The sequence below is a fragment of the Crotalus tigris genome, unplaced genomic scaffold (assembly GCF_016545835.1).
Source record: "Crotalus tigris isolate CLP2741 ecotype Arizona unplaced genomic scaffold, ASM1654583v1 scf7180000017536.10889498, whole genome shotgun sequence".
NCBI classification, from domain to species: domain Eukaryota; kingdom Metazoa; phylum Chordata; class Lepidosauria; order Squamata; family Viperidae; genus Crotalus; species Crotalus tigris.
This window is the reverse complement of record NW_024096460.1, coordinates 7,098,766-7,126,758: the sequence shown is the minus strand read 5'-3', so window position 1 is coordinate 7,126,758 and position 27,993 is coordinate 7,098,766. Positions and strand designations below refer to the sequence as shown.

Here is a 27,993-nt window from a genome sequence, read left to right as displayed (position 1 = left end):
TAAAAGCTGGATAAAATGCTGTATGTCAAAGGATTAAAGTAAAATTATTTGCATCAAAATAAGTTGTTGCAATTTTCATTAATTGTTACCTATATTAGAGGTTGTGTATAAAGCCTTTAATTTATAAGACTGCAAACATAAATTATAACAATTTACAGTTCAAAACAAACGAGAAGTTCCAGTCTAGGATATTGCCTAACTAATGTGAAATGGTTAGTAAAATAAATAGGATTTTTTGCAATTCTCACATTTTTTCATTAGAAATTATTAAAAGTAGCTGCCAAGGATATGAACTGCAAGCTGAACTTTCTGATTCAGATCTCTTCCTCCAAGAATTTTATGAGGAGACCCAGCATTATTACTTCTTGGTTCTTTGGTTGGTTAGAGCAGGGTTTTTCAACTTTTTCACCAATTGTACCCTTTTTAGGATATGGCAATATTTGAGTACCGCCTAGCAAGGTGTCAAAAACTTGATGACCAAAAAAAAAAAAAAACCTGTTCAAAGTTGCAATTGCACTGAAACGACTTATGACCATTTTTCACACTTATGACCATTGCAGCATGCCCAGGGTCATGTGCTTTATGTTTGGATGCTTGGCAACTGATTCATATTTATAATGGTCACAGTGTCCCAGGGTCATGTGATCCCCTTTTGCAACCTTTTGACAAGCAAAGTCAATGGCAGGGCTGCTGGTGGCCAAGTGCTAAGGCAGGACTTCCCTCCCTCCCTCCTTCCCTGCCTCCCTTTCTCATTCCCATCTCCTTCTGAAGGAAGAATTTGACCTACCCCCATATTTTCCTTCTTCCATATATTCATCAAACAAGGAAAAGCCTCCAGAGACAGAAGAGACAAGCCGCTGAGAAAACTAGCTTAAAAAGGCAAATTCCCCTTTAAGAATTAGCTACTGGCTAGAAAAGAAAGTTAAGGAGCCAGCAGCCGGCATTTGAGGAAGAAAAAAAAATGTAGTAAGTACTGGCTGCTGGCTAGGGCAGCCTCCCCAAATGATCCACTCATAAGTAAAGGAATGCTACAGGCAAAATCCATTCAGGAGAAAAATACTTCAAAATCCCTTGCAGCAAAACCTACAGCTAACAATAGCAGAGCAATAGAAGCTAACATGAGACATCAGCCATCAGCCAAATGGAAATTGCCAAACATTCCTTAAGAACACAAAACCCACATTGCACAAATCCCAGAACTTCAAAGTCACAAAAGCACATAAGAATCCTTCTACTTTCTTTGCCTGCCTTGTATCTCCTTCCAAAGAGGTTCACTGGATAATGAGCAGTCTGAATGTTCTGAAGAGCAGAGGAGAACTCTTCACTGTCTCCATTCATGCATGGTTTTATATATCCTGATCATGTACCACACTCCCACCGGACATCTTTCTTCCAGACTAGATAGTACCATAGATAGAGCATTTAATCTGTCTTGTTTTTTAATCTGCAGACCGGAATTGTATGCAGCAATCCATATATGAACATACCATAAGGACATTACAGTGTTGGCATTTTTATTTTCAGTCACTTTCCTAATGATCCATAGCATGCAGTTTGCCTTTTTCACAGCTGCTGCATATAGAATTGGCATCTCCTGGATGCTCGTCACCAAAACACACTTTTTTTTTTTCCTGGTTAGTTTCAGACGTCTCAGAAGTTAGAGGCTTTTTTGCCCTAATCAATTTCACTTTAGACCTACTTGAACAGAACTGCATCTGCCATCAGGATGACTGTTCATCCCGTTTAAAGAGGTCTTTCTGCAGCTGTTCTGGAGAGGCTTAGAGATCAATAAAGTAACATGATAGCATCTGTCTTTAGACTTGCTATTTAAAAGATGTAATATGCAGCATACAAAAAGGGTATTGGGGAGGAAGAAAACAATAAAAGAGACAAATGAAAATTACACTTCTTATAATGGCTTAATGTCAGTAGGCCTGAATGAATGCTTTGTGGGGTGACTAGTAGAGTCTGGCCTCAGCAAGCAGATGGAAAATGACTTCTTCTATTCTCTCTCCTTTCTGGGCTCAGAAATAACCTAAAAGGATTTTGAAATATACATTATATAGATTCTGTCTTTTCATTTTCTCCTGGTGTATAATTAGTTAACTACAATAACCTGGTATACACCCAGATTTAGTAGATCTCCAGCTGAAGGAAAACTTTAGTAATACTTGTGCTTATTTATGAAACTTTGTATGATTTGACTTCTAGGGTTAAACAAGCACAAAAGTCTACATTCTCTACTGTATATATTTCTTTTAGAGATGCCTCCTGGGTTTGAAAATATCTAGAAGAACAAAAAAACAAATTGGCTATCATCCCTTAATAAACAATCTTTTCTGTCTTTCTAAGGTGATTACAAATTATATGGGTCAGCCAGCCAGTCCAAAGAATATAAGATAAATGTGAAGAAAGAGATGGTCAACAGGTTAACCACCTCTGCAGCCCATGAACCAGATGTTCCTTATGAGAAACATGAAGCTTTCCAACATTCAGAGGTCTGCTTTGAGCCTGAGAAAATTCCTGCAAGCCCACTGACTCTCAGGGTAAAATATCCACATTCCCTGCTAACTCTTCACATTGATATGGTTGTTTCCTTGGAAATCCACTAGGAGCAAAAATACATTTACTGCTCCTATATTTTTTATAAGCAGAAAATCAGTAGTTTTATGAATGTGCTCTTATTGCTGAGAAGCATTTTGCTTACATGATACATTGAGAACTGAATTTGGAAGTGACTTGTCTAGTATCCTGGTTTAAGCCATGGTATTATTTGCGTATATAGTATACTTTTTTTAACCATCTCCCTCATTATTTATAATTCTTATTAATCTGATATTCCCCTTGACTGCAGAAGATTATATGAATTCATATCCTAGGATTTCTACACAACTAGCTTTGGAAAAATAGATCTCTTCCTCAAATTCATAATATTGAATATTTTTCAGAGGACAGTGAAATTATGTAAAGAGAACAGAAACACATGTGGTTGCAGCCAGGATCTGCCCCCTCTGAGTTTCGGGGGGGTGGGGGTCTTTGGTTTTTTAATCATATTAAGCATATTTTAGTGTTTACATAATAATTCCTGTGTATTTTAATCCTCAAAATAGCAGAAAATCAACTTATTTTCAGTAATGGGGGCTGAAGCAGACTCAGGGGATTATTTTATGTGTGGTCTTGGAAATATGAGTGGTTCATTATGGTTTTAAAAATCACATGCAAACTATAGTCCATTCAAGTATTACACTTGCATAACACATGCACGATTGAATAAAGGATGGGTCTTTGTTTGCCCACCTCATGTCTTTACATATACTGGGCTCTCACCCAATCTATCTTTCTTGCAGTTCTGCAATGAATTTTTTACTTGCATTTACTGCAGGAAAAATGTGCTGGTTATACACCGGCTTCTGTTCAAATTCCCAATGTAAGTAATATTGGAACATAGGAAACTGAAGATATTTCACATCCTCTTCCATCCTTTATTACTGCATTCTTATTTTATTGTAAGCCAGCTGAAATGGTTTTGGATGGTGAGATGGGCAACATATAAATTTAATAAATAAATAAATAAATAAAATACCCTAATAGGACAAAATGAATAAATGTGATTAAGTAATATGTACATAGCACTGGTCATCTCCTCTTGACACGTGGTAAAAGCTAGTACCCATTTGTTTAATGATGTTGCATAATCTACATTGCCAAAAGATGCCTCATTACAGCCACTACATCTAGAGCAGGGGTGTAAAACTGCTGTTCCGCCAGCTGGATGTGTCATCCGGAAGCCGCACCCATCCCATTGCTGGCAATGGCAAAACCGTCCCGATACGTTATGCAACATCACGTGACGTCGCGAGTTTGACATGTCTGCACTAATGTTATCCTTTTGATTTCTGCTTTTTTAAGGAGGCACTGGAAGTTCACAAGCCTCATTTTATTTCCTGCTCACAAGAACGATTAAAAAAACTCGAACACATAGTGCAACTGAGGAAAGCTCAACAAAGTGAGGATTTGGGTAAAAAACAAGGAACTGCTCTATCTTGCAAGCTTTCCTCAGCTTCCATTACAAGTAAGAAGAAACAATATACTGTTCCTCATCCATTAAGTGGTAAGTTGAGTTGTGTAAGCCCCATTAAACCTACTGCAGAATTTGATAGCATGCATGCTACTCTTCGCCATATTTTTGAAACTGTGCATCACTGCTTTCACAAATATCATGTTCATATTTACTTATTTGCTTTTCTTATATATTGGCAAATCTAAATGATAGCAGTATTCAGTGTAATAGATGGACTGTAAAATCCCAATTAAAAACAAAAATAAAATCCCAGTTTAAACAAAATCAAAATCAATAAGGGAGTTGGCTTTTATTGATGTATTAATCAATAATCCCTTAAATTCTTTGCAACAAGTTAATTTTGCTTTCCTTTTCCCACCCATTGTTCCCAAAAGAGAAAATTATTTTGCCTCACAGTATATTTTAGGATAGGATAGGCAGTATTGGTACCCTTAGATTCCAGTGTACTCAAGGATATTTCCCTCTCCAGACTCACTTTAATTAGATTTTTCTGATTAAATGGAGGAGGAAATTCAGGCATCATCTGTATTAACAAAAATGTTGCTGGGACACACCCAAACCCATACGCTGTAGGCCCCATAAACATTGGTTGAACAGAAATGAACAATGTATTAATTTTTTCCCCATAAATTTTATTAATAATACAAAATTAAAAACACATTGGACATAGATATGACGTCACTGGTTCCATACATCTTCCGTCACTTTACAGTAATATTAGTACTCATATAGACATATAGTTCTTGAGCTTGCTCGCTATTTATAATATAATATTAACACTTTTTCTCTTATTTCTGTATATTTATTTATCTTTTAAATATACATTTGTCTATAATCTATATTTTATTCTAACACTATACATTTGTCTTGGCTACCCTCTTGTTATCTATCCAATCATAAAATTGTTCCCAGATTTTGTAGTACTTAGTTTCACTTTTATCCTTGAGTTCCAGTGTAAGTCTATCCATTTCTGCGCAATTGAAAATTTTCAGTAATATTTCCTCTTCGGTTGGAATATCTTTCTCTTTCCATTTTTGAGCGAAGGCTATTCATGTCGCTGTTACTATATGCAGTAATAAATAATTTGTATCTTTCTTATATTTTCTTTCTATAATTCCCAATAAAAAAATTCCGGTTTGGCCTCTATATCTATTAGCAAAATTTCTTCCAGCCATTTCTTTAATAAATTCCAAAATTTTTGTCCCTTTGGGCATTCCCACCACATGTGGTAGTAATTCCCAGTGGTCTCTCCATACTTCCAGCATATCGAGGATTTCCCTTTATTGACTTGTACTAATCTTGTGGGAGGGAGGTGCCACCTATAAAACATCTTATAGAGGTTTTCCTTATAGGAGGTTGCTAAAGTAATTTTTAGGTTTTTTTCCCATAAACTTTGCCAATTATCCAAATCAATATTGTGCCCAAAATATTTACATCAAATTATCATCGTTTCTTTCACCTGTTCCTCGATCATATCTTGCTCTAATAAATATCAATATAGTTTACTTATGGTCTTGCCTTCTCTACTAAATAAGATTTTAGCTAATTCTGAAGTGTCTTGCTTTATGCCCCATTCCTTTTTGTCTTTATTAAATTTGGATTGGATTTGAAGATACACCCACCATTCCAATTCAATTCCTTCTTCCTTTAGAGTATTTCGTGCTTTTAATTCTCCTTTCTCATTCAAAATATCTTTAGAGGTAGCAGCACCTCCATGTTTTATCAAATTTGGATGTATGTACATTTCTAATGTAGACACCCAGTTGGGAATTTTCATATAATTATTTCTTTTTATTTTTTTCCAGATATCCAATAATGCTCTCCTAATATAATGCTTCCAGAAGTACTGCTGGGCTAAATGTCTTTCTTCCCATAAAATAGCGTGCCACCCTGTCTGTAGGTCATGATCTAGTGCTAATAAGCTTGTATTTTTGAGATGCATCCACTTACTCAGCCAAACTAACGCCGCTGCCTGATAATACTTTGTCCAGTCTGGCAGGCCAAATCCTCCTCTTTCTTTAGCATCTTGTAGTAGTTTTAATCTGATTCTCGGTCGTTTCCCTTGCCATATGAATTTTGAAATGAGTCTATCCAAATTTGTGAAAAAAATCATTTTTAAGCCAAATTGGTTTGCATTGAAATAGAAACAACATTTTTGGAAGAACATTCATTTTAATGGTGGCTATCCTATCCATTAAAGATAACTGTAGTTTTCCCCATTTTCCAAAATCAGACCTAATTTGCACATTAATTTATCATAATTATCTTATTTCAGTGTGATGCATCTCGCTGTCAGTTGGATTCCCAAATATCTTATTTTTTCGTGGTCTGCATATTTATCTTTCCCTCCAATTCTTTTTTTTTTTTGCTCTTCAGTCATATTTTTAACTATCATTTTTGTTTTATCCTCATTTATTTTCAGGCCTGCTACTTCCCCATAGTCCTCCAGCACTTCCATCAGCCTAAGACCAGATTGTACATGCTCTTCAATAATAAATACAAGGTCGTCCGCAAATGCCTGTACCTTAAAACTTTCTTTTCTTACTTTTAAACCTTTGATTTGTTTGTCTTCTCAAATTGTTCTAATTAAAGCCTCTAATGATAAGATAAAAAGCAGTGGAGATAGCGGACAGCCTTGCCTTGTGCCTTTTTGGATTAAAAAGTTCTTTGTCGTTTCCCCATTTATCACCACTCTAGCTTCTTGTTTGGAACATCTTTATAAATTTTTTCCCCCAAATCCATATATTTTAATTGTTCTAGTATGAAGTCCCATTTGATGTTGTCAAATGCTTTTTGCACATCAATGAATATCAACGCCATCTGTTTTTCATTATGAGCTTCATAATATTCTATCGTGTCCAAAATAATCCTAATATTATTCCTTATATGCCGTCCGGGAAGAAAGCCATTTTGGTCAGTATGAATAAAATTCTCTAAAATTTTCTTTAATCTATCTGCCATAATTGTCAAAAAGATTTTATAATCCGAGTTTAGTAGAGATATCGGCCTATAGTTTTTAATATAAATCAGATCAGAATTTTCTTTGGGAATCAATGTGATTGTTGCTTCTTTCCATGATTCAGGTATCTTAGCTTTATTCAGTACATCATTATATACCTCTAATACTTGTGGGCTTAATAATTCCTGGTAGACCATCTGGGCCTGGTGTTTTGTTACTTTTTTGTTTTTTAATTGCCTCAGATATCTCCCCTGCTGTTATTATTTAGTGAATTTTTACCTTCCTCCGAGATTCTGGGCAAATCTGTTTTTTTGAAGGTATTGCACCACCTTGCCTTCTTCTACCTTCTCCTTATCCTCATAAAGGTTTTTAAAGAACTCATACGCTACCTTCCTCTTTTCCTCATTTTGGTAGATTAACCCTCTTTCTTCATTATATAATTTGCTAATCTGGTTCATTTCTTTCCGTTTCCTTAGTCTATAAACCAGCCATCTTCCTGGCTTATTTGCATTTTCAAAAATTTTTTGTTTAGTGCTTTTAATTTGTTGTGCCATATTTTTCTTTTCGATGATATTTAATTTAGGTTTAATTATATTTATTTGATGTTTCAATTCCCGTTTTATGGGTTCTTCCTGCAACTCCGTTTCCAGTTTGCTAAAATCTTCCCCTAAGTTTTTTTTGCCGTTGTCTTTTTGTTTGTTTTCTTTGGCCATATATAATATTGCAATACCCCTCATAAAAGCTTTTGTCATGTCCTACAGATTCTGGTTGTTCGTATCTTCTTTCTTATTACTTTGAAAGAACAAACTCATTTGATCATCCATCTTTAATTTAAATTCATTTTGGTTCAAAATTGCTCTTTTTAGGGTCCATCTCTTTATCTTTTTTTGCACTTTCCATTTAATTTTAATGGGATTATGGTCTGTCCATCAATTTATGTCAATATTAACTTCCTCAATTCCCAAATTCACATCTGTCGATGCCCAAACCACATCAATTCGAGACCAAGATTGATGTCTACCTGAATAATAAATATATTGTTTCTTATCTCCATTTCTTTCCCTCCAACAATCCTTTATATTTAGTTCTTCCACCATCTCAAAAAATGAATTAGGTAATATCCTTCTAACACCTTTCTTTCGTCTGTTATTTCTATAATCTAGTTCTCTGTCTACAATCACATTAAAATCCCCAATTATACACAAATTATCACATTCTAAGTCTCTAATCATGTTATACAGTTTCTTATAAAATAGTTTTTGGTCCTCATTTGGTGTGTATATTCCAACTAACATCAATTTTTTTCCATCCACAGTTAGTTCTATTATCAATATTCTACCTTCCTCATCTTTATACACCTGTTTGGCCAAAATACCCTCTTTTACTTACATTACAATTCCCCTTTTCTTCTGTTGCGATGAAGATATAAACATCTTTCCTAACTTAGAACATTTTAGCAAGTATTGATGCTGCTGTTTTATGTGCATCTCTTGCAACACTATTATATCCACATTTGTCTTATACAATTTGCTAAAGAAATTTTTCCTTTTCCCTGGAGAATTTAACCCTGGAGAATTTAAATTTAATTTAATAATAGAATTGCTAATGCTTCTTGAAAACCTCTACATATACTAAGGGTTTGTTGCCCTCGTTTGTCTAATTTCTTTGTAATCCTTGCGTCCACCATCATTGTCTTTTCCAATGTCCACATTCTCTCTTTTCCCATTTTCTTTTTCCTTGATTCGGGATTCCCCCCTATTTGATGACTGTTCTCCTAGTTCCCTTCTTTCTCTTTCCTCCGATTCAACTCACTATCAAAAATTTTTTCTGTAAAACTCTTCTACTTTGTCTATCATGTCCAATCTCAACCTTCTTTCTCCCCAAGATACCATAGTCCCTTCTGGAGTCAACCACCGAAAATTTACTTTTTTCCTTGTTAGTTTTGCTGTAAACATTTGGTAGGGTCGCCTTAGGTCTCTTACCCTTTTCGGGGCTTGTTTGAGCACCACAAGCTGTCTTCCTCGTATCTCTAATGGATCTTCTCTAGTCCTATGGAGAATCTCATCACAAGTCGATTTTTTAACAAATCTAATATGCACTTCTCTAGGTAGATTATGTCTACGTGCATAATTCGTGTGGATTCTATAGATTTCATCCATTTCCTTAATCATTTCTTCCTTCTTAGTTCCTAAAGCTCCTGCCAATAGCTCCGCCATCATCTCCAGAAGATCCTCATTCTTTCCTTCCCACACATTCTGAAATCATAGAAAATGGGTAGCCTTGTCAATTTCCAATTGGATTATTGTCTGTTCGAGGTCTCTATTAGCTTGAATTAGTCTTTCTTCCATCTCCTCCACTTTTCTTTCTTCTTTCTTCCCATTCTATCTTCCATCTCCTGTAGTTTTTATTCACTTTTTAAAATTTGTTGTTAGAAGCATTCAAATTTATCATCCATCGATCTCATCTTTTCTTTCATTTCTCCCGTGTCGTTCCTTACTTCTCCTATCTCTCGTTTCAAATCCTCATGGTTCTTTAACATAACCTCCTGCATTGTTTGTAACATCCATTGTAGATCCTTAAATGAGTTTGATCTCTCTTTCTGTAAAAGTCCTTCCATAGATCTTTGCCCTGCTGGGCTTAGTTCCATTGTTGTAGTTTGGATTCCTTGCCTCTTTCCTGCACCAATTTTTGTCAAATTTGGGATACTTGTCATTTTTAATACCGCTTTAAATTGACTTCTCCACTTTCTTATATTTCTCTTAATATCTTCCAGCACCCTTCAACTATCACTCTCTCAACTAGCTCTTATATATTCTTTACCTTCCTTTCTTAATCTTTCCTACCCCAACTACAGGTTGCAAACCTTCCCCCTAGTCAACAATTACTTAATAACAAAATCTATAATTAAATCCCTTAATGATATCAATAATTGGTGCAGTAGGTGATGAAATTAATAAACTAGTAATCTAAGGCTTGCATAACAAGAACAGTAATAATTAAAAAGATGATTTCCTTTTGAAAAATGTTCTACTGCAACTATTTCATTAAATTTCCTGCATCCAAAATTAACTCCTTGAGTTTCCTCGATTTATAAGTCAGTTATTAGCAGGCCACCCAAAATAGGTCTTGTTTCTCTTTAACTTTCCTCTTCTTACTTAAATTGTCACCAGTTTTTCCCTCGGCCAGTAAGTGTCTCTTGCTCTGTATTATCCTAGTTAAGAGTCAATCTTGCTTCAACATGTCTGCACTCTCCAATTAGTCAGCACTTTCACTCCTGAATTAAATTATCAGCAATAATAGTAGATTTCTTCTTCCTCTTTTCCCTCATGCCGCCAGTGAAAATTCAACGCGCTGAAATGGTCTCTTCTTTGCCCCCAATTGTAATTCGCCACTTGGCTACGGAGGAAATTTCATCCTTCCTTAGGCCTCCTTCTGACTCTTCCTTCTTTGCAATCTCCCGAGAAGATCTTCACCCGGGTCACTCACAGAGGATTGCCAGGATCATTTTTCCCAGGTCCATCTCTCTGTTGTCCATCTAGTCTGCCGCTAATGTTCTCCAGCTGCCTGTTGTTCTCTCTTCCCGGCCACCATTATGGGCCGCCTTTCTTCCCCTGCTCGACTTCTCCAAGGCTTTCCTGCCATCCGCACTCTCAACTGCTGCTGTGAGCTGCGCTGCAGGGCGCCTCTTTCTTCCGATTCCCCTCCAAGGAATCTAGGACTCCAAAGAATCTGCCGATCAGATGGAAAAGGCTATGTATTTAACTCTCATAGACGGAGAGCCGTTCTGCACAGCCTTCCCTCTAGACAGCTGGCCCCACCCCCCAATGTATTAATTGTTGCAGTCCAGACATTTGTGTAGAAATAGGTCCATCTTCTTGGGGAAAAACAGACAAAGGTAAGCAGGGCAATCAAGTCTATAGTGGGAGTGAGAAAGAGCTCAAGAGATTGACAAGGATTCCCAGATGTGATTATAAGTGGGAATGATCCTGGGAGATAGGAGGAAGCCTATCAAAGGTTTGATAAGAGGCAGCTCAGTCCACAGGTGGAGGGAAAGCATAGGAAACATTTTAGAATACACCCTTCTGGATTATCTAGAAACCGGAAAGAACAGAAGAGAGAAATACTTTCAATCTTGCAAGATTCTGTTTAATGTAACCTTAAAATAAAATGTTCCCAGTTTTGCTTGTTGTCTGGACTACCTTGAAGGCTAACATTAACCTTTAAAGTATTTCTCCCCTCCTCTTGTTTTAGTCTGTCTTAAATGCTTTTCAAATAGAAATACTCCGAAGGCTGATTTACTAGAGAAGGTCCCTTCTAAAACACTTCCTGTGGGGACTGATCTACCTCTTAGCCAACCATTGCCTAGGCTGGAGATCTTCCTCCTGCCTCCTAAGGTCATTCCCACATATTATTACATGAGGTAAATCTCCCTCAGATCAATTGTTACATTGTGTTTGGCTTCATTCTCCAGGGTAACCATTTTGTGAGTGTCTATAACATTCTTCTAAAATTCCAGATATCTGCAGGGCCAGTAAAATTGTTTGTCACTAGCATATTTGGACAAATTAACTACCTTTAACATACCTAGCTCTCATGTGTTGACATGATAGTTAATTATTGTTATCTGGAAGCTTTCTTATAATTTGTACATTCACTAAAGTGTTAGAAAGATATTTTAAAAATACATATTTTAAAGCAAAGTGGAAGAACAACCTTTTTGCTATTGAAACTCTACCTAATTAACAAAACAAGACAAAAACCTAGATCTAGCTTTCATTTCTTGACAGCTCAACAACAGACATAAATAGGATAGAATCTTAAGACAGTTATTATTCAGATTTTGTTACAATCTGAAAAGATCATTGTACTTTCCCTAGAATCTGTGTAAATATTCACTTATGTGACTTCTAGTTTTAACTCCTGAAATTCTGTTGTTGCTGGGTAAAATAAGACAAAAGACATGGATAAAGGATGGCAAAAATGCTTGAATATTGAGTATTCGTTTCTTACATTTAGAAGCTCTGATATTTATGGTTTCATGTGATGAGTCCTGAGTAATTTTAGATTAATTGATGTTGTTGCTTTAAGTTGTAACTGTTGTTTTTGAAAGCTTTTGTTTTGAAAGTTATTTAAATGGATAGATTGTTCAGTGAAGAATAACCACATGTTGGCTGGAGGTAATGAATGTTGAAGCCATATTAGGTCAAGCTGCTGATGGATTAGCTAGAAATCACCTTATAAGGGCATCTTGTCTCTGTTCAGTAGCTGAACCAATGTTTCTGCCTTCGATACTGTTCAAGTTGAAATATTCTGAAGGCTGATTTTCAGCTGGGAATGCTGGAGCTTTGTAGTATTTGTGGGCAAGCTGCTTTCCCATAGGAAGAAACTCTTATCTCATTGCTCCTTCCTGTTTCTGAGATTCTGCTTCCCTTAAGTCCTGTAAGGTACATACTGACATGTCAATATTCCATTTTCTCCTCAGCAGAATCAACCCACGAGAAATTGCCAGTATCCTCTTTCTCTATTGCAGGGGAACAGCTTTATGTAAATCAAGACTTTTTCTATTATTATGGTTGGTCATGCTGTCAGCCAGATATTGAGACTGGATTTGGCACCTTTATCAGTGGTGGGATTCAAATATGTTAACTACCGGTTCTCTGTGTGGATGCTACTTCCAGAAGTCCATTCTGGGCCTGTGCAACAAAAAATTAGTTACCGGTTCTGCCGAAGTGGTGCGAACTGGCTGAATCCTACCACTGACCTTTATCCACCTATCAAGTCTTTCCCAAGGACCTGAAAGAGGCAGATGTTGTTGTTTGATGGTGTTAGGTATTGCTGCAGGATGTAAGCTGTTCCAACTAAAGCTGCCTCTTGCAATTGACAGATGGTGATTTTTGTCAATGCCAGTGGTGTTCAAATGGTGCTCCAGATGTTTTGAGATTGCACGCAAGGGGCCTATTACTATTGCTACTGTGTTTGCTTTCTTTTGCCACAGCCATTCTATTTGCAGGTCTTTATATTTTGTGATTTTCTCCAGTTATTTCTCTTTTCTTTTGCTGTTTCCAACAGAACATCCAATGTCCGAATTTTTTGTCTTTCTTATCAACAATTGTTGAATCTGGGGTGCTATGAGGCAGGTGCTGATCTGTTTGCATTCTATATGTGATTGGCTGCATAAGGCCCATTATAGATTTAAATAAAATATACTATTTCATTAGCTCAGGAAACCTTTGAGTTCTGTAGAACATTTTGTTTTGTAACAGTAAAGAAACTAGACAATAAAGAGATTAAGCAAATGAGCAGGTCCCAGTTAGATCAAATACAGTTACTTTAAATCTATTATTTCATTAAAAAATAATGAGCATATTAATTCAGACAGGCATGTTTGGACTATTTAAGACTTTCTTCTTCTCTGTCTTTGCCTTTTGCGTGGAGGGATTGAATTGTTGGAGAATCTGAAACAACTAAGAGCAGGGCAGTTATTTTTGTTCCTTGTTTTCAGAAAATTATTCTCAAACTGTTTTTAAGAAGAAGGGAGTGGAATTGGCGGTAGGGTGGAAATTCCCTAAGAATCTAGCCTCAGCATTTTTCTAGTTTCAAGTAGATTTGCATATCTAAAAACACCTCTCTTGTCTAAACAGAACATCCAGATAATCTATCTGGAGGACCATTCAGGCATTATTCCTATATCAGAAAATCATTACTGGGTGTCCCCTAGAGATAAACAAACCATCTCCAGAAAATCTGTAATACTGAAATGCCCTTTACGTTTAAGGAGTAGATTGATTATTCTTTGTCATTTATTCTGTGGCCAGGACTATTGTTCTTAGAGAAATAAAAATGGCTTTGGCTAAAATATTAAATAAGCAAATACTTAAATCGTTCTTTAAAAAGAGAAAGTCTTGCTATTTTTCTGGTTTGCTGGATCTGTTGTGGCTTTCCCAACATTGTAGGATGCTTCTTCCTACTTCCTGGATGAATAATATGGGTGATCTCCCTCAGTTATCATGAACTATGATTTCACAATAGAGTGATGCAAATTAGATTTAGCTATGTGATGATGTCCTGCAGACAAATTAAAGAGAATTCAAAGAAGAAAATGAGCAGCTTTGTAAGAAGCCTAAAACATAACCAAAAAATATGAAGATTGCTGAATACTAAACTAGGTGAATGCTTCCATTAAGATTTCCTCTATAACTTCACTATATGTGCAGGTTTGCACAAAAGTTTTTGATGGAGCTAACGTTATAGTGGAAATATCTAAACTAGATAATCCAAATGTTTGTCCCTTAAGAATTAAGTTCCTGAAAATTCTGGGAAATAGCAACATGTTTTAAATAATTTATGATGAAAAACAAACACTTTTAAATTAAAATGATTTTGCATAGCACAAGACTATATCATAAAGGCAATAATTAAATCATGGTACTATCTTCCATATAGTTTAAAAAGCATCAGTAAATTATTCCTTTGCTTCACTAATAATATATGTCAGAAGAAATCTGTTCGGGCAGGAAAGAGCAACATTAATATATGAATTAATCTCTCAGATTTATTTGTGTAAAATTAATCTTGTCAGATTAATTAGTTTAAAAACCAACCATATCAGTTGACTGACCCTCCCAATCCATTCATAAATGCAGTGTAGGATTCAGCTGCATGGAAGCAATGCCATGTAATTCAGGTTTAAGCGTAAGATCAGAGCACATTTTTTGGTTCATGTTGTCTTTCGACTATGGTTGTAGGCATAAAAGATGACTTTCTATAACTCAATAGTAATTTAACAAATCATGCTACATTCCTAGAAAAATTGGGAGTTCTTTGTTAAGATTCAAACCAATATGGAATGGAATCCTTAGAATTGAAGGAAAAATCATTAGAATATTTGTTCCTCTATTATGATATTATTTCATAATATAATTTCAGTAATTTTCTGAGAATTCATTCCCCCCATGTCTCTGTGTATGTGTGTGTGTGAGAGAGAGAGTGCGTGCGCACATGCGTGCGTGTGCGTGCGTGCATATGTTATGGGTATTTACATTATAGGAAATGTCTTTTGCAAAATACATTTTCTGGCTTATATATTTGGTTAGATTCAAATTGCTTTATGAAGGGTTGGTGTATGTTTGGTTAGATTATCTTTGTAGTTATATATTTCATTGAATTGTCTTTGTGCCTTTTAGTCTGTTTACAGTCCTCTTGATTTCTGAAACTAGCGTTTATACAAACTAAGAAATAAAACTCATTAAGGAGTATAACCCTACATCTAAACCTAACAAAAGAAACCTTTATGGCAATTTCTGGGTTTGCACAGTGTGATGCTGAGGTTAAAACACAGATTTGTTTGAATGCATGGAGACAGGATGTCTAAAGGAAGAAATGAACAGAAGATGATTCAGGATCTGTTGAATTCCCCATCATTCTAACAGTAGCAGCAATGTTTTAACTTTTCCCACTAAATTAGACTGCTGAAATGAAAAAAAAAAAAAAGTTTAGGAAAATAGGAGTTGAATTTGCTTTCAGCATAATGAGATCAGTTCAATTCTATGTACTTCCACACTACACAGTTTTCACCAACAATTCTTCATAAAGCAATTTAAATCTAATTTTCACTTCTTCTGATTCCAAAACACAGAATGTTCAGGGACCAACATAAACCAACTGCTCATACCCAGCTAGCCAGTAACAGAATACTCCAAAATCTAATTCAGTCAGTGCCACAATCCACAAGGTATTTCAGGTTGTGGAGTCACAAACATCCCTATGACATTTCATAGAAAATGGATATAAATACATCAGAAGCATCTCCCACATGCAGCCTTTCTCTCACATTTTCAGCTTTTGTTGAGTGTGCTTGTCTAATTATTTGGAAATAAATTCTGAGCAGTTGCTGGGAAGGGCTGTAAAGATGCTGTTCTGTTACATTTAAAAGCTTCTTGCCAACTACGGTCTTGAAATGATAGCAAGCTGGCATTTTTTAATAAGAAATAAGGCGTCAAGAGGTAAAATCTCCATTTATTTACACATAACTCTGATGACTACAAGCACATGTCCATGTAGTTTTCTTGGCAGTAATATGGCATTGGCTTGCCAATGGATATCTTTTCATTGTAGTCTAGGCCAGGGGTCCTCAACCTTGGCACCTTTAAGACTTGTGGACTTCAACTCCCAGCCAGCTTTGCTGGCTGAGGAATTCTGGGAATTGAAGTCCACAAGTCTTAAAGTTGCCAAAGTTGAGAACCCTTGGTCTAGGCCTCTGATATTTGCTGTATTTCCCATATACAAATACTGACAAGGTTTGATATTGCTTAATTTTTCAAGATCGTCCAAGCTCAACTCAAAGCTGCTAAATACACAATAAAGTTATTTATTTACATTCAGAGTTTATAAGCTGTTCTAACTGCTACATACAATTCCCTTAATCAAATACATATTTTTAATAATTTCACTTGTTATAAATATGTTTTAATTTATAAAATTTCTTTTATAAACATAATATTTATACATATAAATCTTAACTGATTAATTATAAGAACCAATGAGCAAATCTAAGTCCTTTTCTATATTCATATTTAAACCTTAGTTTGTTTATTGCAATTCTGCCTTGACTGAAATGCAAAACAGAGCACCCAGCACTCCTGCTTCAACAACTATGTGGGGCCTGTTGGATTGAAGAATCTTGACTGGACCAAAACATTCATGCAGTTTCATGCCAAAGGGGAAATTCTGAAGTCTCCCTAGTCCAGGGGTCGGCAACCTTAAACACTCAAAGAGCCACTTGGACCCGTTTCTCACAGAAAAGAAAACATTGGGAGCCACAAAACCCTTTTGACATCTAAAATGAAGATAATACTGCATATATCCTTTTTTACCTTTATGCTATGTATAAAAAAACTATAGTGTGTTTCATTTATGAAATCAATGAACTGCTACAAAAAAACCAAATTTTTATGCTGGAGAAAGAGGGGAAAAAAACCCTTTCTCCTTCATCCCAACAGGTGAAAACAAATTTAGTAGCTTACCTACCATCTTTAAATACAGCATAATTATCCCCATACCTCATCACTTAATTTAAAAAAAATCAAAATATTTAATTAAACGTTCTTTACTAAAAGTCCAGTAAGGACAACATATATTCATAGTCATTCTCTCTCCCTCCCTCTCTCTCTCTCTCTCTCTCTTTCTCTTTCTTCTCTCTCTCTTTCCTCTCCCTCTCTCTTTCTCTCCCTCTTTCTCTCTCTCTCTTTCTCTCCCTCTCTTTCCTCTCCCTCTTTCTCTTTCCTCTCCCTTTCTCTCCCTCTTTCTCGCTCTTTCCTCTCCCTCTTTTTTTTCTCTCTCCCTCTTTCTCTCTCTTTCCTCTCCCTCCCTCTTTCTCTCTTTCCTCTCCCTCTTTCTCTCTTTCCTCTCCCTCTCTCTCCCCCCCTCTCTCTTTTTTCCTCTCCCCCCTCTCTCCTCTCTCTCTCTTTCCTTCCCCCCTCTCTCTCCCTCTCTTTGATGTTCTGCTCACCTGGCCAGCTGGCCTCATACTGTTTCTCTCTTTTTCTCTCTCTCTTTTTCCCTCTCTTTCTCTCTCCCTCTCTCTCCTCTCCCCCTCTCTCTTTCCTCTCCCTCTCTCTCTCTCTTTCCACTCCCTCTCTCTTTCTCTTTCCTCTCCCTCTCTTTCTCTCTCTCTTTCCTCTCCCTGTCTCCTTTTCCTCTCTCCCTCCCTCTCCTCTCCCTCCCTCTTTCTCTTTCCTCTCCCTCTCTTTCTCTATCTCTTTCCTCTCCCTCTCTCTCTTTCCTCTCTTCCCCCCTTCTCTCTCCCTCTCTCTGATCTTCTGCTCACCTGGCCAGCTGGCCTCATGCTGTTTCCTTCTCTCTCTTTCCTCTCTCTCCCTCTCTCTTTCTCTCTTTCCTCTCCCTTTCTTTCTCTCCCTCTCTCTTTCTCTCTCTCTTTCCTCTCCCTCCTCTCTCTCCCTCTCTCCGATCTTCTGCTCACCTGGCCAGCTGACCTCACACTGTTCTCCGACAAGCTGACACACATTCTTATTGCGCTGGCTCTCTCTTGCCCTTGGTCTGCCAGTCCTCTTCTCCCACTAAGTAAGTAAAAGTGTGTGTGTGTGTGTGTGTGTGTGTGTGTGAGAGAGAGAGAGAGAGAGAGAGAGAGAGAGAGAGAGAGAGAGAGAGAGAGAGAACTGCTGCTTTCTGCTGCTTCCTGCTTCCTCCGGAGACACAGCAAGGGCAGGGAGCCTGCCCAATAAGCTTGTCAGCTTGTTGGAGAACAGCGTGAGACCAGCTGGCTAGGTGAGCAGAAGACCGGAGAGGGGGGGAGAGAGAGGGGGGAGAGAGAGAAGAAAAGTGCAAGTGCCTCTCTCTGTCTCTGTCTCTGTCTCTCTCCAAATGGCAGAGGAGGACTGGGGGCAGCAGTAGAACGCTGAAAGAGCCACATGCGGCTCCAGAGCCGCGGGTTGCTGAACCGTGCCCTAGTCCAATCAAATTCCACAATTGCTCCATTGTGATTCTTGATGGCTTGGACAGAGTACTGCCTGCAGGTCTAAATACAGGTGCAGACTAATTTCACAGAATCATAGAGTTGAAAGGGACTATAAAGATCATCCAGTTCAAACCTCTTTTCAGTGCATGATTAACATTCCTTTGCCAGTTGATCAACTTCTGTTTGAAGACCTTTAATGAAAAACTCACTACATCATGTGGCAGCTTGTTCCACTGGCTGACAGTGCATACAATCTGGCTTGTAGCGTTTACCTGCTTCCTGATAGTTTTAACCTCTTGGTTCTGATTGTGCCTTCTGGAGAAGAGAGGATAAGTGTATTTAATCTTCTGTGTGACAGTCCTTAAAATATTTGATATCTGCTATCGTTTTTCTCATTCTCCAGAAAGGATAAATAATCTGTCATTGAAAAAAACTTTACTTTTGAGGAAAGAAGAATAAATGACACAATTTGGAATATTTTTTAATGCAAAAACTCATAGCTTCTTATGTTAAAAGGAAAGAACATCTATTTTGCTGTGCTTGACTTTGTAACTTCAGTAAATCCTTGTTCATTTGTAATTCAGCAGAAAAGAGAGGAGTAGTCACTGAATCTTTATTTTTCCACTGATGGAATGTGGCAGGAGAAATCCCTACAGGAAAGAGTTTCAAGGTGCCCCTGCTATAGTTACAAATTGACAGAATTTTAGAGATGATTCACCTTCTGTTTCAAATAGGCTATTGCTAACTCTTAGAATAGATTAAGCAAAGGCAGATACAGTACTGGGAAAGTCACTTCTTTGTCCCCTTTATTCCCACAGTCAACTAATCCTCAAAATATTGAGAGCTTAATTGGGAAAAATGTTATTATTTATCCTGCTACCATTGTAAGCAGAGCATAAAGAAAACGATGCAAGGAATAATGGCTTGGATTTTAAGGGAAAAAATATCATAGGAATTTTTAGTGTTGTCCTTGCCTGTCTCCTTAATGGTTCTCTAGATAAAGTGTAAGTATATTTTAGAATTCAGTCTCTATTGATTGGTTGATCATTGATTAATTATGTGCCGTCAGATTGTGTTCAACTTTTAGTAACTACATAGATAGATTTTATCCATGAAAATCTAACCCTTTAAAGCTTTATATGGCTTGGGGCCAGGTTATTTGAAGGGCTATCTTTTCTCAGTTACATCTATTGATCCCACCAGAATGAGAAGGCAGATATGTTATGGGTTCCCTCTCCTAAGAAAGTTTATCTAGTGGGACCAGGAAGAAGGGCCTTCTTTGGTGGTTCCCTCCCTGTGGAACATCATCCCCACAGAGATAAGATTGATGCCAGCCTTGATATTCATTTGAAAGAACCTGAAGGGGTGGTTTTGCCAGTAGACCTGAGGACCCCACGGTGATACAGGTCCCATCAAGTGGATTGTTTGATTGTTGTCACAAAATGAATTGTTCTTAGATTAATTGCAAAGCTAGAGGATCCACATTTTGAAAGTCTTATTTATTTATTTATTTATTTATTTATTTATTTTTAAAATTTATAAACCGCCCCACTCTGCAGGACTCTGGGCAGCTAACAATAAAAACAACATAAAACATGACAAAACGAACAGTACAATAACAGTCATCCAGGGGTCAGATTTTATAAACCCCAGGCCTGCCGGAAAAGCCAGGTCTTAAGCAGCTTACGGAAAACCAACAGGGTGGGAGCGGTCCTAATCTCAGGGAGGAGCTGGTTCCAAGACGTGGGCACCATCACAGAGAAAGCCCTCCTCCACGGCCCCGCCAAATGGCACTGCTTGGCCGATGGGACCTGAAGGAGGCCCAGCCTGTGGGATCTAACCGGATGAAGGGAACTATGAGGTAGTAGGCGGTCTCGCAAATAGTCTGGCCCTGAGTCATATAGGGCTTTAAAGGTAATAACCAACACCTTGAATTGGACCCGGAGACCAATAGGCAACCAGTGCAGCTCACGGAGGATAGATGTAACGTGGGTGTATCGAGGAGCACCCACTATCACTCGCGCGGCTGCATTCTGGACCAACTGTAGTCTCCGAATACTTTTCAAGGGTAGCCCCATGTAGAGTGTGTTGCAGTAGTCCAAACGTGAGGTGACAAGGGCATGAGTGACTGTAAGGAGAGCCTCCCGGTCCAGGTAGGGTCGCAACTGGTGCACAGCAGACGAACTTGTGCAAAGGTCCTCCCAGCCACAGCCGTCAAATGATGTTCCAAATTCAGCTGTGGATCAAGGAGGACACCCAAGTTGCGAACCCGCTCCGAAGGGGGTATATTTTCCCCCACTAGAGTCAACACTGGACAGTCGACATGATCCTTGGGAGGCAACATCCAAAGCCACTCGGTCTTGTCAGGATTGAGCCTGAGTCTGTTAACCCCCATCCAGACCCTCACGGCTTCAAGGCAACGGCCCATCACATCAGCCGCTTCACTGAGAGAGCTTGGGGAGGAGATATATAGCTGGGTATCATCAGCATACTGATGAAACCTCACCCCGTGCTGTCTGATGATCTCACCCAGTGGCTTCATGTAAATGTTAAATAGGAGGGGGGAGAGGACCGACCCCTGTGGCATGCCGCATTCAAGGGGCCTCGGGGTTGACCTCTGCCCTCCCACCAATACCGATTGCGACCGGCCAGAGAGGTAGGAGGAGAACCACCGTAAAATGGTGCCTCCCACTCCCACCCCTTCAAGTCTTCGCAAAAGGATACCATGATTGATGGTATCAAAAGCCGCTGAGAGGTCAAGTAGCACCAAGACAGAGGAATAACCCCTGTCTCAGGCCCGCCAGAGATCATCCATCAGCGCGACCAAAGCAGTTTCTGTGCTGAAGCCGGGCCTGAAGCCAGATTGAAAAGGGTCTAGATAATCCGCTTCATCCAGAGACCGTCGGAGCTGGAGCGCCACCACTCTCTCTACAACCTTCCCCAAAAAGGGGAGATTGGAGACTGGACGGAAGTTATTTAAGTCAGCCGGGTCCAGGGTAGGCTTCTTGAGAAGGGGCCTCACAACTGCTTCCTTCAAGGATTGTGGGAAAGACCCCTCCCTCAACGAAGCATTGATCAACACCTGGAGCCAGCCTCATGTCACCTCCTTGGCAGTCGAGACCAACCAGGAAGGACACAGGTCCAATAAACAAGTGGAGGCGCTCATCGCTCCCACCGCTCTGTCAACATCCTCAGCAGTCACAGACTCAAATTCATCCCATAAAACTGGGCTAAGACCTGCCCCAGTCATCTCAGAAGGCCCTGCCCAATCGGAGTCTAGGTCTGTCCGAATCCGAGCGATTTTGTCTGATAGGAACTGCACAAATTCTTCCGCCCTACCCTGTAAGGGCTCCCCGGCTTCCCGAATGTTAAGTAGGGAACGGGTCACCCTAAACAGGGCGGCGGGGCGAGATTCTGCAGACGCAATAAGTGCGGAAAAATGCGAACATTTTGCCGCTCGTATCGCCACTAAATAAGTCCTAATATAGGCTCTTAAAAGTGTCCAGTCGGATTCGGAGTTACAGCCCTCCAGCGTTGCTCTAGATGTCTCTTCTGATGCTTCATCTCCCGTAGCTCCTCAGTAAACCAAGGTGCCCTCCGGGATCCACAATCACGGAGAGGTAGCAAAGGTGCGATCCGATCTAACGCCCCTGATGCCACCTTATTCCAAGAGCGACCAAGGACTCAGCCGGTTCGTGGAGGAGGGAATCAGGAAAACCCCCAAGCGCTATTTGGAACCCCTCCGGGTCCATTAAATGCCTCGGGCGGAACCACCTAATCGGTTCCGCCTCCCTGCGGTGGAGGGGTAGGACCGAGAAATCTAACCTCAACAGGAAGTGATCCGACAATGACAAGGGAGAAGTAACTATACCCCTTAAATCGAAATCACGTCTCCACTGCCCCGAGAGGAATACCAAGTCGAGCGTGTGTCCTCCCCTATGGGTCGGACCCTGAATTATCTGGGTCAGGTCCATGGTTGTCATGGAAGCCATGAACTCCTGAGCCACACCGGAGGATTCGCCGAGTGACGGCAGATTGAAATCCCCCAGCACCATAAGCCTGGGGAATTCCACCGCCAACCCGGCTACCCCCTCCAGCAGCTCGGGCAGGGCTGTTGTCACATATCTGGGAGGCAGGTATGTCAACAACAAGCCCGACTGAACCCTTGAATCCAACCTCAAGAGAAGGGACTCACACCCAACAACTTCTGGGGCAGGGATCTTGCGAGGTCTCAAGGATTCTCGGACAAGAATCGCCACTCCCCCACCCCTTCTCTGGAATCGCTGTTGGTGCTTTATCTGAAACCCATCTGGGCACATCTCTGAGAGAGGAACATCTCCCTCTTGGCCCAGCCAGGTCTCAGTAATACATGCCAGGTCGGCCTCCTCATCTAGTATCAAGTCCCGGATGAGGGGAGCTTTATTAATAACCAACCTGGCATTAAGAAGCAGCAACCTGAGGCCAGGGTCCTGAACACCCCCCTCTCCAGGTATTGGAGAAGAGTCCAAGGGGTCAGAACAAGTAATCGCTTTAATGCAGCGAGTCCTTGTTCCCCGAAGATGGCCCACCCCTTGGCTCCCGCCATATATACCTCTCCCTACGATAACCGGGATGTTCCAGCCCACCTCCACCCCCAAAAACTCCCCACCCACCCCACAGGTCTCTCTCCCACCATCCCCCTCTCACGGCAGTCCATATCTCACATTCTTTTAAAAGAACAACTAATTCTCCTGACTATGACTGAAGATAATATTTCTGTCACTGAATATCTTTATTAATCACCCAAAGAACAATAGCCTACCATCTCTCCTGAATGATAAATACCTTTACATTAATTTTTGCCCATACTTTAATGGTTGTCATCTTATTTGTGTGAATTTAAAATATTCTAGAGAGTATAGAATCTATCAGATCGTATAATACTTTTCTAATCTTCAAAACTCATGCTTTGTAGGTGGCTTTTTAGCAGTTACACTTCATTTTATTATATGATTCCTTGTTGTCAAAAGTAGCCAAAATAAAACTGATTTATGGAGAGATAAAGAAAACAGCATAGAAGCTTGAAATTCACTCAGAAACAATTCTGCTAGTGCAAACATGAAACTATAGTTTAACATTATACATCAAATTTTCTCATGTAGGTAAAGAGACTTATGTTCATATGATCTGAACTCTTTCAGATGTAGCTTAATTAATTTAACTTATTTCATTATTGTCTTTTCCATTTTTCCATTTCCCACCTGACTTTTAAAGGCCAAATCATGACCTAAATACAGTTGAGATTTTGAGTGATTTTAAAAACATGCACATATTTGTTCTTGTCATTTTCTTTTCCCAAAGCCTCCTTTAGATTGTCCTTTTTTATATTCAGTTTGGCTGCTCAGCTGGGATATGAGAACCAATGGCTTCATGATTTGACTTCTACTGTGCCTGCTGAGCAGAAAAAAAATGATCTTGAAAGCATCTCTCCTCTCAGAGTTATCTTGGAAACAAATATCCTGCTGCAGAAATTTTAAACCTTAGTAGCAAGGTTTGAGTTGTAAAAATGTGGATTATGAAAGTGAAGGCACTTAAACACATGGGTAAGATTAACCATTTAGTAAATAGAGATAATATAAATTCTCTAGCTATCCCTTTCCTTGTATCAATTTTGATTACAACTTAGAAAAACTATAAGGAGAGAGCCAAAAAAAATGAGTTGTCTGCAAATTTCTTGATCCATAGGGAGTTGTATGTTTATTTAAATATGTGAAAAACAGAAAATCTTAGAGGATATAATGATCTGATAGAAATTGGCTCACTCCATATACTGAACATTTTTTTAACTAAAAAACAAACCTATAGAGTTTCAGCATTGAACTTTTGTTACTATGTAAATCAATTTATATCTGATAAAATGAATAGAACAACAGAGTTTGAAGAGGCCATTTCCGACAAATTGAGTCTAGTCCCCTTACTTAGTATAGGAATCTTTATTTCTGATTCCAGGTTGTTATCACAGCTTTTGCTTGAAAATATCCAACAAGGGAAGAGCCCAAGAGTTCCTTACATAATTGTTTCCTGGTCAAAAAGCTCTTACAATTAGAAATGTAATTTTTGTTACATTCCTTTGGAATGTGCTTCCCTGTAATGTCATTAATAAAAAAAAATTAACATTAAAAGCAGAGTTAAAGTGGGATCAGACCATTATATCTGGAAAGACAGAACAGGCCATAGTCTTTAATCTGATACCATTTCAGCATGTCTAAATTTTCTCTATGACGATCCATCCCTAACCTTTTTCAACAGAACACCCATCATTACTGTAACTGAGTCCATACACTTGGATGCTAGTTGTCCTCTTTTTCTCCTCTTTCTACCAATCCCAGCATTAGAGCTTTCTCTGGAAAGCTAGATATCTGCTAGGTAATCTATGCATAGGATTATTTGAGCCTTGTAATCTATGCCTCAAATGAGAACTCTGGGGGGTTTTGGTCAGTGATTCATTGATTTCTTGGCTGACAATGGTATTCTCAAGAGTCTTCTTTAATACCAAAGTTCAAAAGCCACACCACAATACTATCTTGCTTTTTCAAAGTCTAACTTTCATTTTCATAATGCAGGGATCCTCAACCTTGGCAACTTTAAGACTTGTGGACTTCAACTCCCAGAATTCCTCAGCTGAGGAATTCTGGGAGTTGAAGTCCACAAATCTTAAAGTTGCCAAGGTTGGAGACTCCTGCCATAATGTGTCCATGAGAATATTGTTACTCACCCTGTTATGATTCTTTGAAAGTGTATGCACACAACACCTGAACTGTGAGCCACCCAGAGTTGTTGCTGATATAAGCAGCTGTAGAAATCAAATAAATAAATTTGAACATCTTTTCTGGAGCTTTCATGGCTGCTCTACCAAATGCTAGTCTGCAGCATACTTTTTCCTTTATTGTTGATGTTGATTCTAAAAGGCAGACGTTATCTACAACACCAGCATCTACACATTATCAATTCTAAACTGGTTCTCGTATCTATTGTCATTAGTTTGACCTTTATATTTATTTTTAGTTCCATTTTTTCACTATGCTCCTGAAGTATATACAGTATGATGTTGTTGTTAGTTGCAAAGTCGTGTCCGACCCATCGCGATCCCATGGACAACGTTCCTCCAGGCGTTCCTGTCCTCTACCATCTTCTGGAGTCCATTTAAGCTCATACCTACTGCTTCAGTGACTCCATCCAGCCACCTCATTCTGTCGTCCCCTTCTTCTATTGCCCTCAATCTTTCCCAGCATTAGGCTCTTCTCTAGTGACTCATTCCTTCTCATTAGGTGGCCAAAGTACTTGAGTTTCAACTTCAGGATCTGGCCTTCTAAAGAGCAGTCAGGGTTAATCTCTTCTAGGACTGACCGGTTTGATTGCCTTGCAGTCCAAGGGACTCGCAGGAGTCTTCTCCAGCATCATAGTTCAAAGGCCTCAATTCTTTTGCGCTCAGCCTTTCTTATGGTCCAAATTTCACAGCCATACATTGCAACTGGGAAAACCATGGCCTTGACTATACGTACTTTTGTTGGCAGGGTAATGTCTCTGCTTTTTAGTATGCTGTCTAGATTTGCCATAGCTTTCTTCCCCAGGAGCAAGCGTCTTTTATTTCTTGCCTGCAGTTCCCATCTGTGGTGACCTTGGAGCCCAGGAAGATAAAATCTGTCACTATCTCCATTTCTTCTCCATCTATTTGCCAGGAATTGAGAGGGCCGGAGGCCATGATCTTGGTTTTCTTAATGTTGAGTTTCAAGCCAACTTTTGCACTCTCCTTCTTCACCCGCATCAAGAGGCTCTTTAGTTCCTCTTCACTTTCTGCCGTTAGAGTGGTATCATCTGCATATCTTAGGTTGTTGATATTTCTCCCAGCAATCTTAATTCCAATTTAGATTCATCTAGCCCTGCCTTTCTCATGATGTGTTCTATATATAAGTTAAATAAGCAGGGCGAAAGAATACAGCCTTGCCAGACTCCTTTCCCAATTTTGAACCAATCAGTGGTTCCGTGTCCAGTTCTCACTGTTGCTTCTTGACCCGCATATAGGCTTCTCAAGAGACAAATAAGATGGTCTGGTACTCCCATCTCTTTAAGAACTTGCCACAATTTGTTGTGATCCACACAGTCAAAGGCTTTAGCATAGTCAATGAAGCAGAATTAGATGTTTTTCTGGAACTCCCTAGCTTTCTCCATGATCCAGCGTATATTGGCAATTTGATCTCTAGTTCCTCTGCCTCTTCGAAATCCTGCATGTACATCTGGAATACTGCTGGAGTCTAGCTTGTAGGATTTTAAGCATAACTTTACTTGCATGTGAAATGAGTGCAATGGTGCGATAGTTTGAACATTCTTTGGCATTGCCTTTCTTTGGAATTGGAATGTAAACTGACCTTTTCCAATCCTGTGGCCACTGTTGAGTTTTCCAAATTTGCTGACAAATTGAGTGTAGCACTTTTGCTGCATCGTCTTTTAAGAGTTTTAATACCTCAGCTGGAATACTGTCACCTCCACTAGCTTTGTTGTTGCTCAGATTTCCTAAGGCCCATTTCACTTCACATTCTAGGATGTCTGGCTCGAGGTCAGTGACCACCCCATCATGCTTATCAGAGACGTTAAGCTTGTTCTTGTATAGTTCTTCTGTGTAATTTTGCCACCTCTTCTTAATCTCTTCTGCCTCTGTTAGATCCCTGCCACTTTGATCCTTTATCATGTCCATCTTTGCATGAAATGTTCCCTTCATATTTCCAATTTTCTTGAAGAGATCTCTGGTTCTCCCTATTCTATTGTTTTCTTCTATTTATTTGCAATGTTCATTTAAGAGGGCATTCTTATCTCTTCTAGCTATTCTCTGGAATTCTGCATTCAATTGGGTGTATCTTTCTCTTTCTCCCTTGCCTTTCACTTCCCTTCTTTCCTCAGCTATTTGCAAAGCTTCCTCAGACAGCCATTTTGCTTTCTTGCATTTCTTTTTCTTTGGGATGGTTGTTGTTGCTACCTCTTGTACAATGTTGCGAACCTCCATCCATAGTTCTTCAGGCATTCTGTCTATCAGAGCTAATTCCTTAAATCTATTTGTCACATCTACTGTCTATTCATCAGGGATATGATTTAATTCATAGCTAAGGGGCCTAGTGTTCTTCCCTACTTTGTTCAATTTAAACCTAAATTTTGGAATGAGAAGCTCATGATCTGAGCCACAGTCAGCTCCTGGTCTTGTTTTTACTGACTGTATAGAGCTTCTCCATCTTTGGCTGCAGAGCACATAGTCAATCTGATTTCTGTGTTGACCGTCTGGTGATGTCCATGTGTAGAGCCGTCCCTTGGGTTGTTGTAAAAGAATGTTTGCTATCGAATTCTCTTGACAAAATTCTATCAGCCTGTGCCCTGCTTCATTTTGTACGCCAAGGCCAAACTTGCCTGTTATTCCAGTTACCGTATCTTTTGGCTTCCTACTTTAGCATTCCA

The 27,993-nt window shown here is 39.0% G+C and overlaps 1 protein-coding gene across 1 annotated transcript in view; it reads left to right on the top strand.

Annotated features, from left to right (window-relative positions):
* CUNH10orf90 (chromosome unknown C10orf90 homolog) overlaps positions 1-27,993 on the top strand; it is a 180,826-nt gene that overhangs the window by 143,723 nt on the left and 9,110 nt on the right. Inside the window, exons 6-7 of the mRNA XM_039351850.1 lie at positions 2,353-2,546; positions 3,910-4,111. Of these exons, the coding sequence (XP_039207784.1) occupies positions 2,353-2,546; positions 3,910-4,111 (396 nt within the window). The remainder of the gene's footprint in view (positions 1-2,352; positions 2,547-3,909; positions 4,112-27,993) is intronic.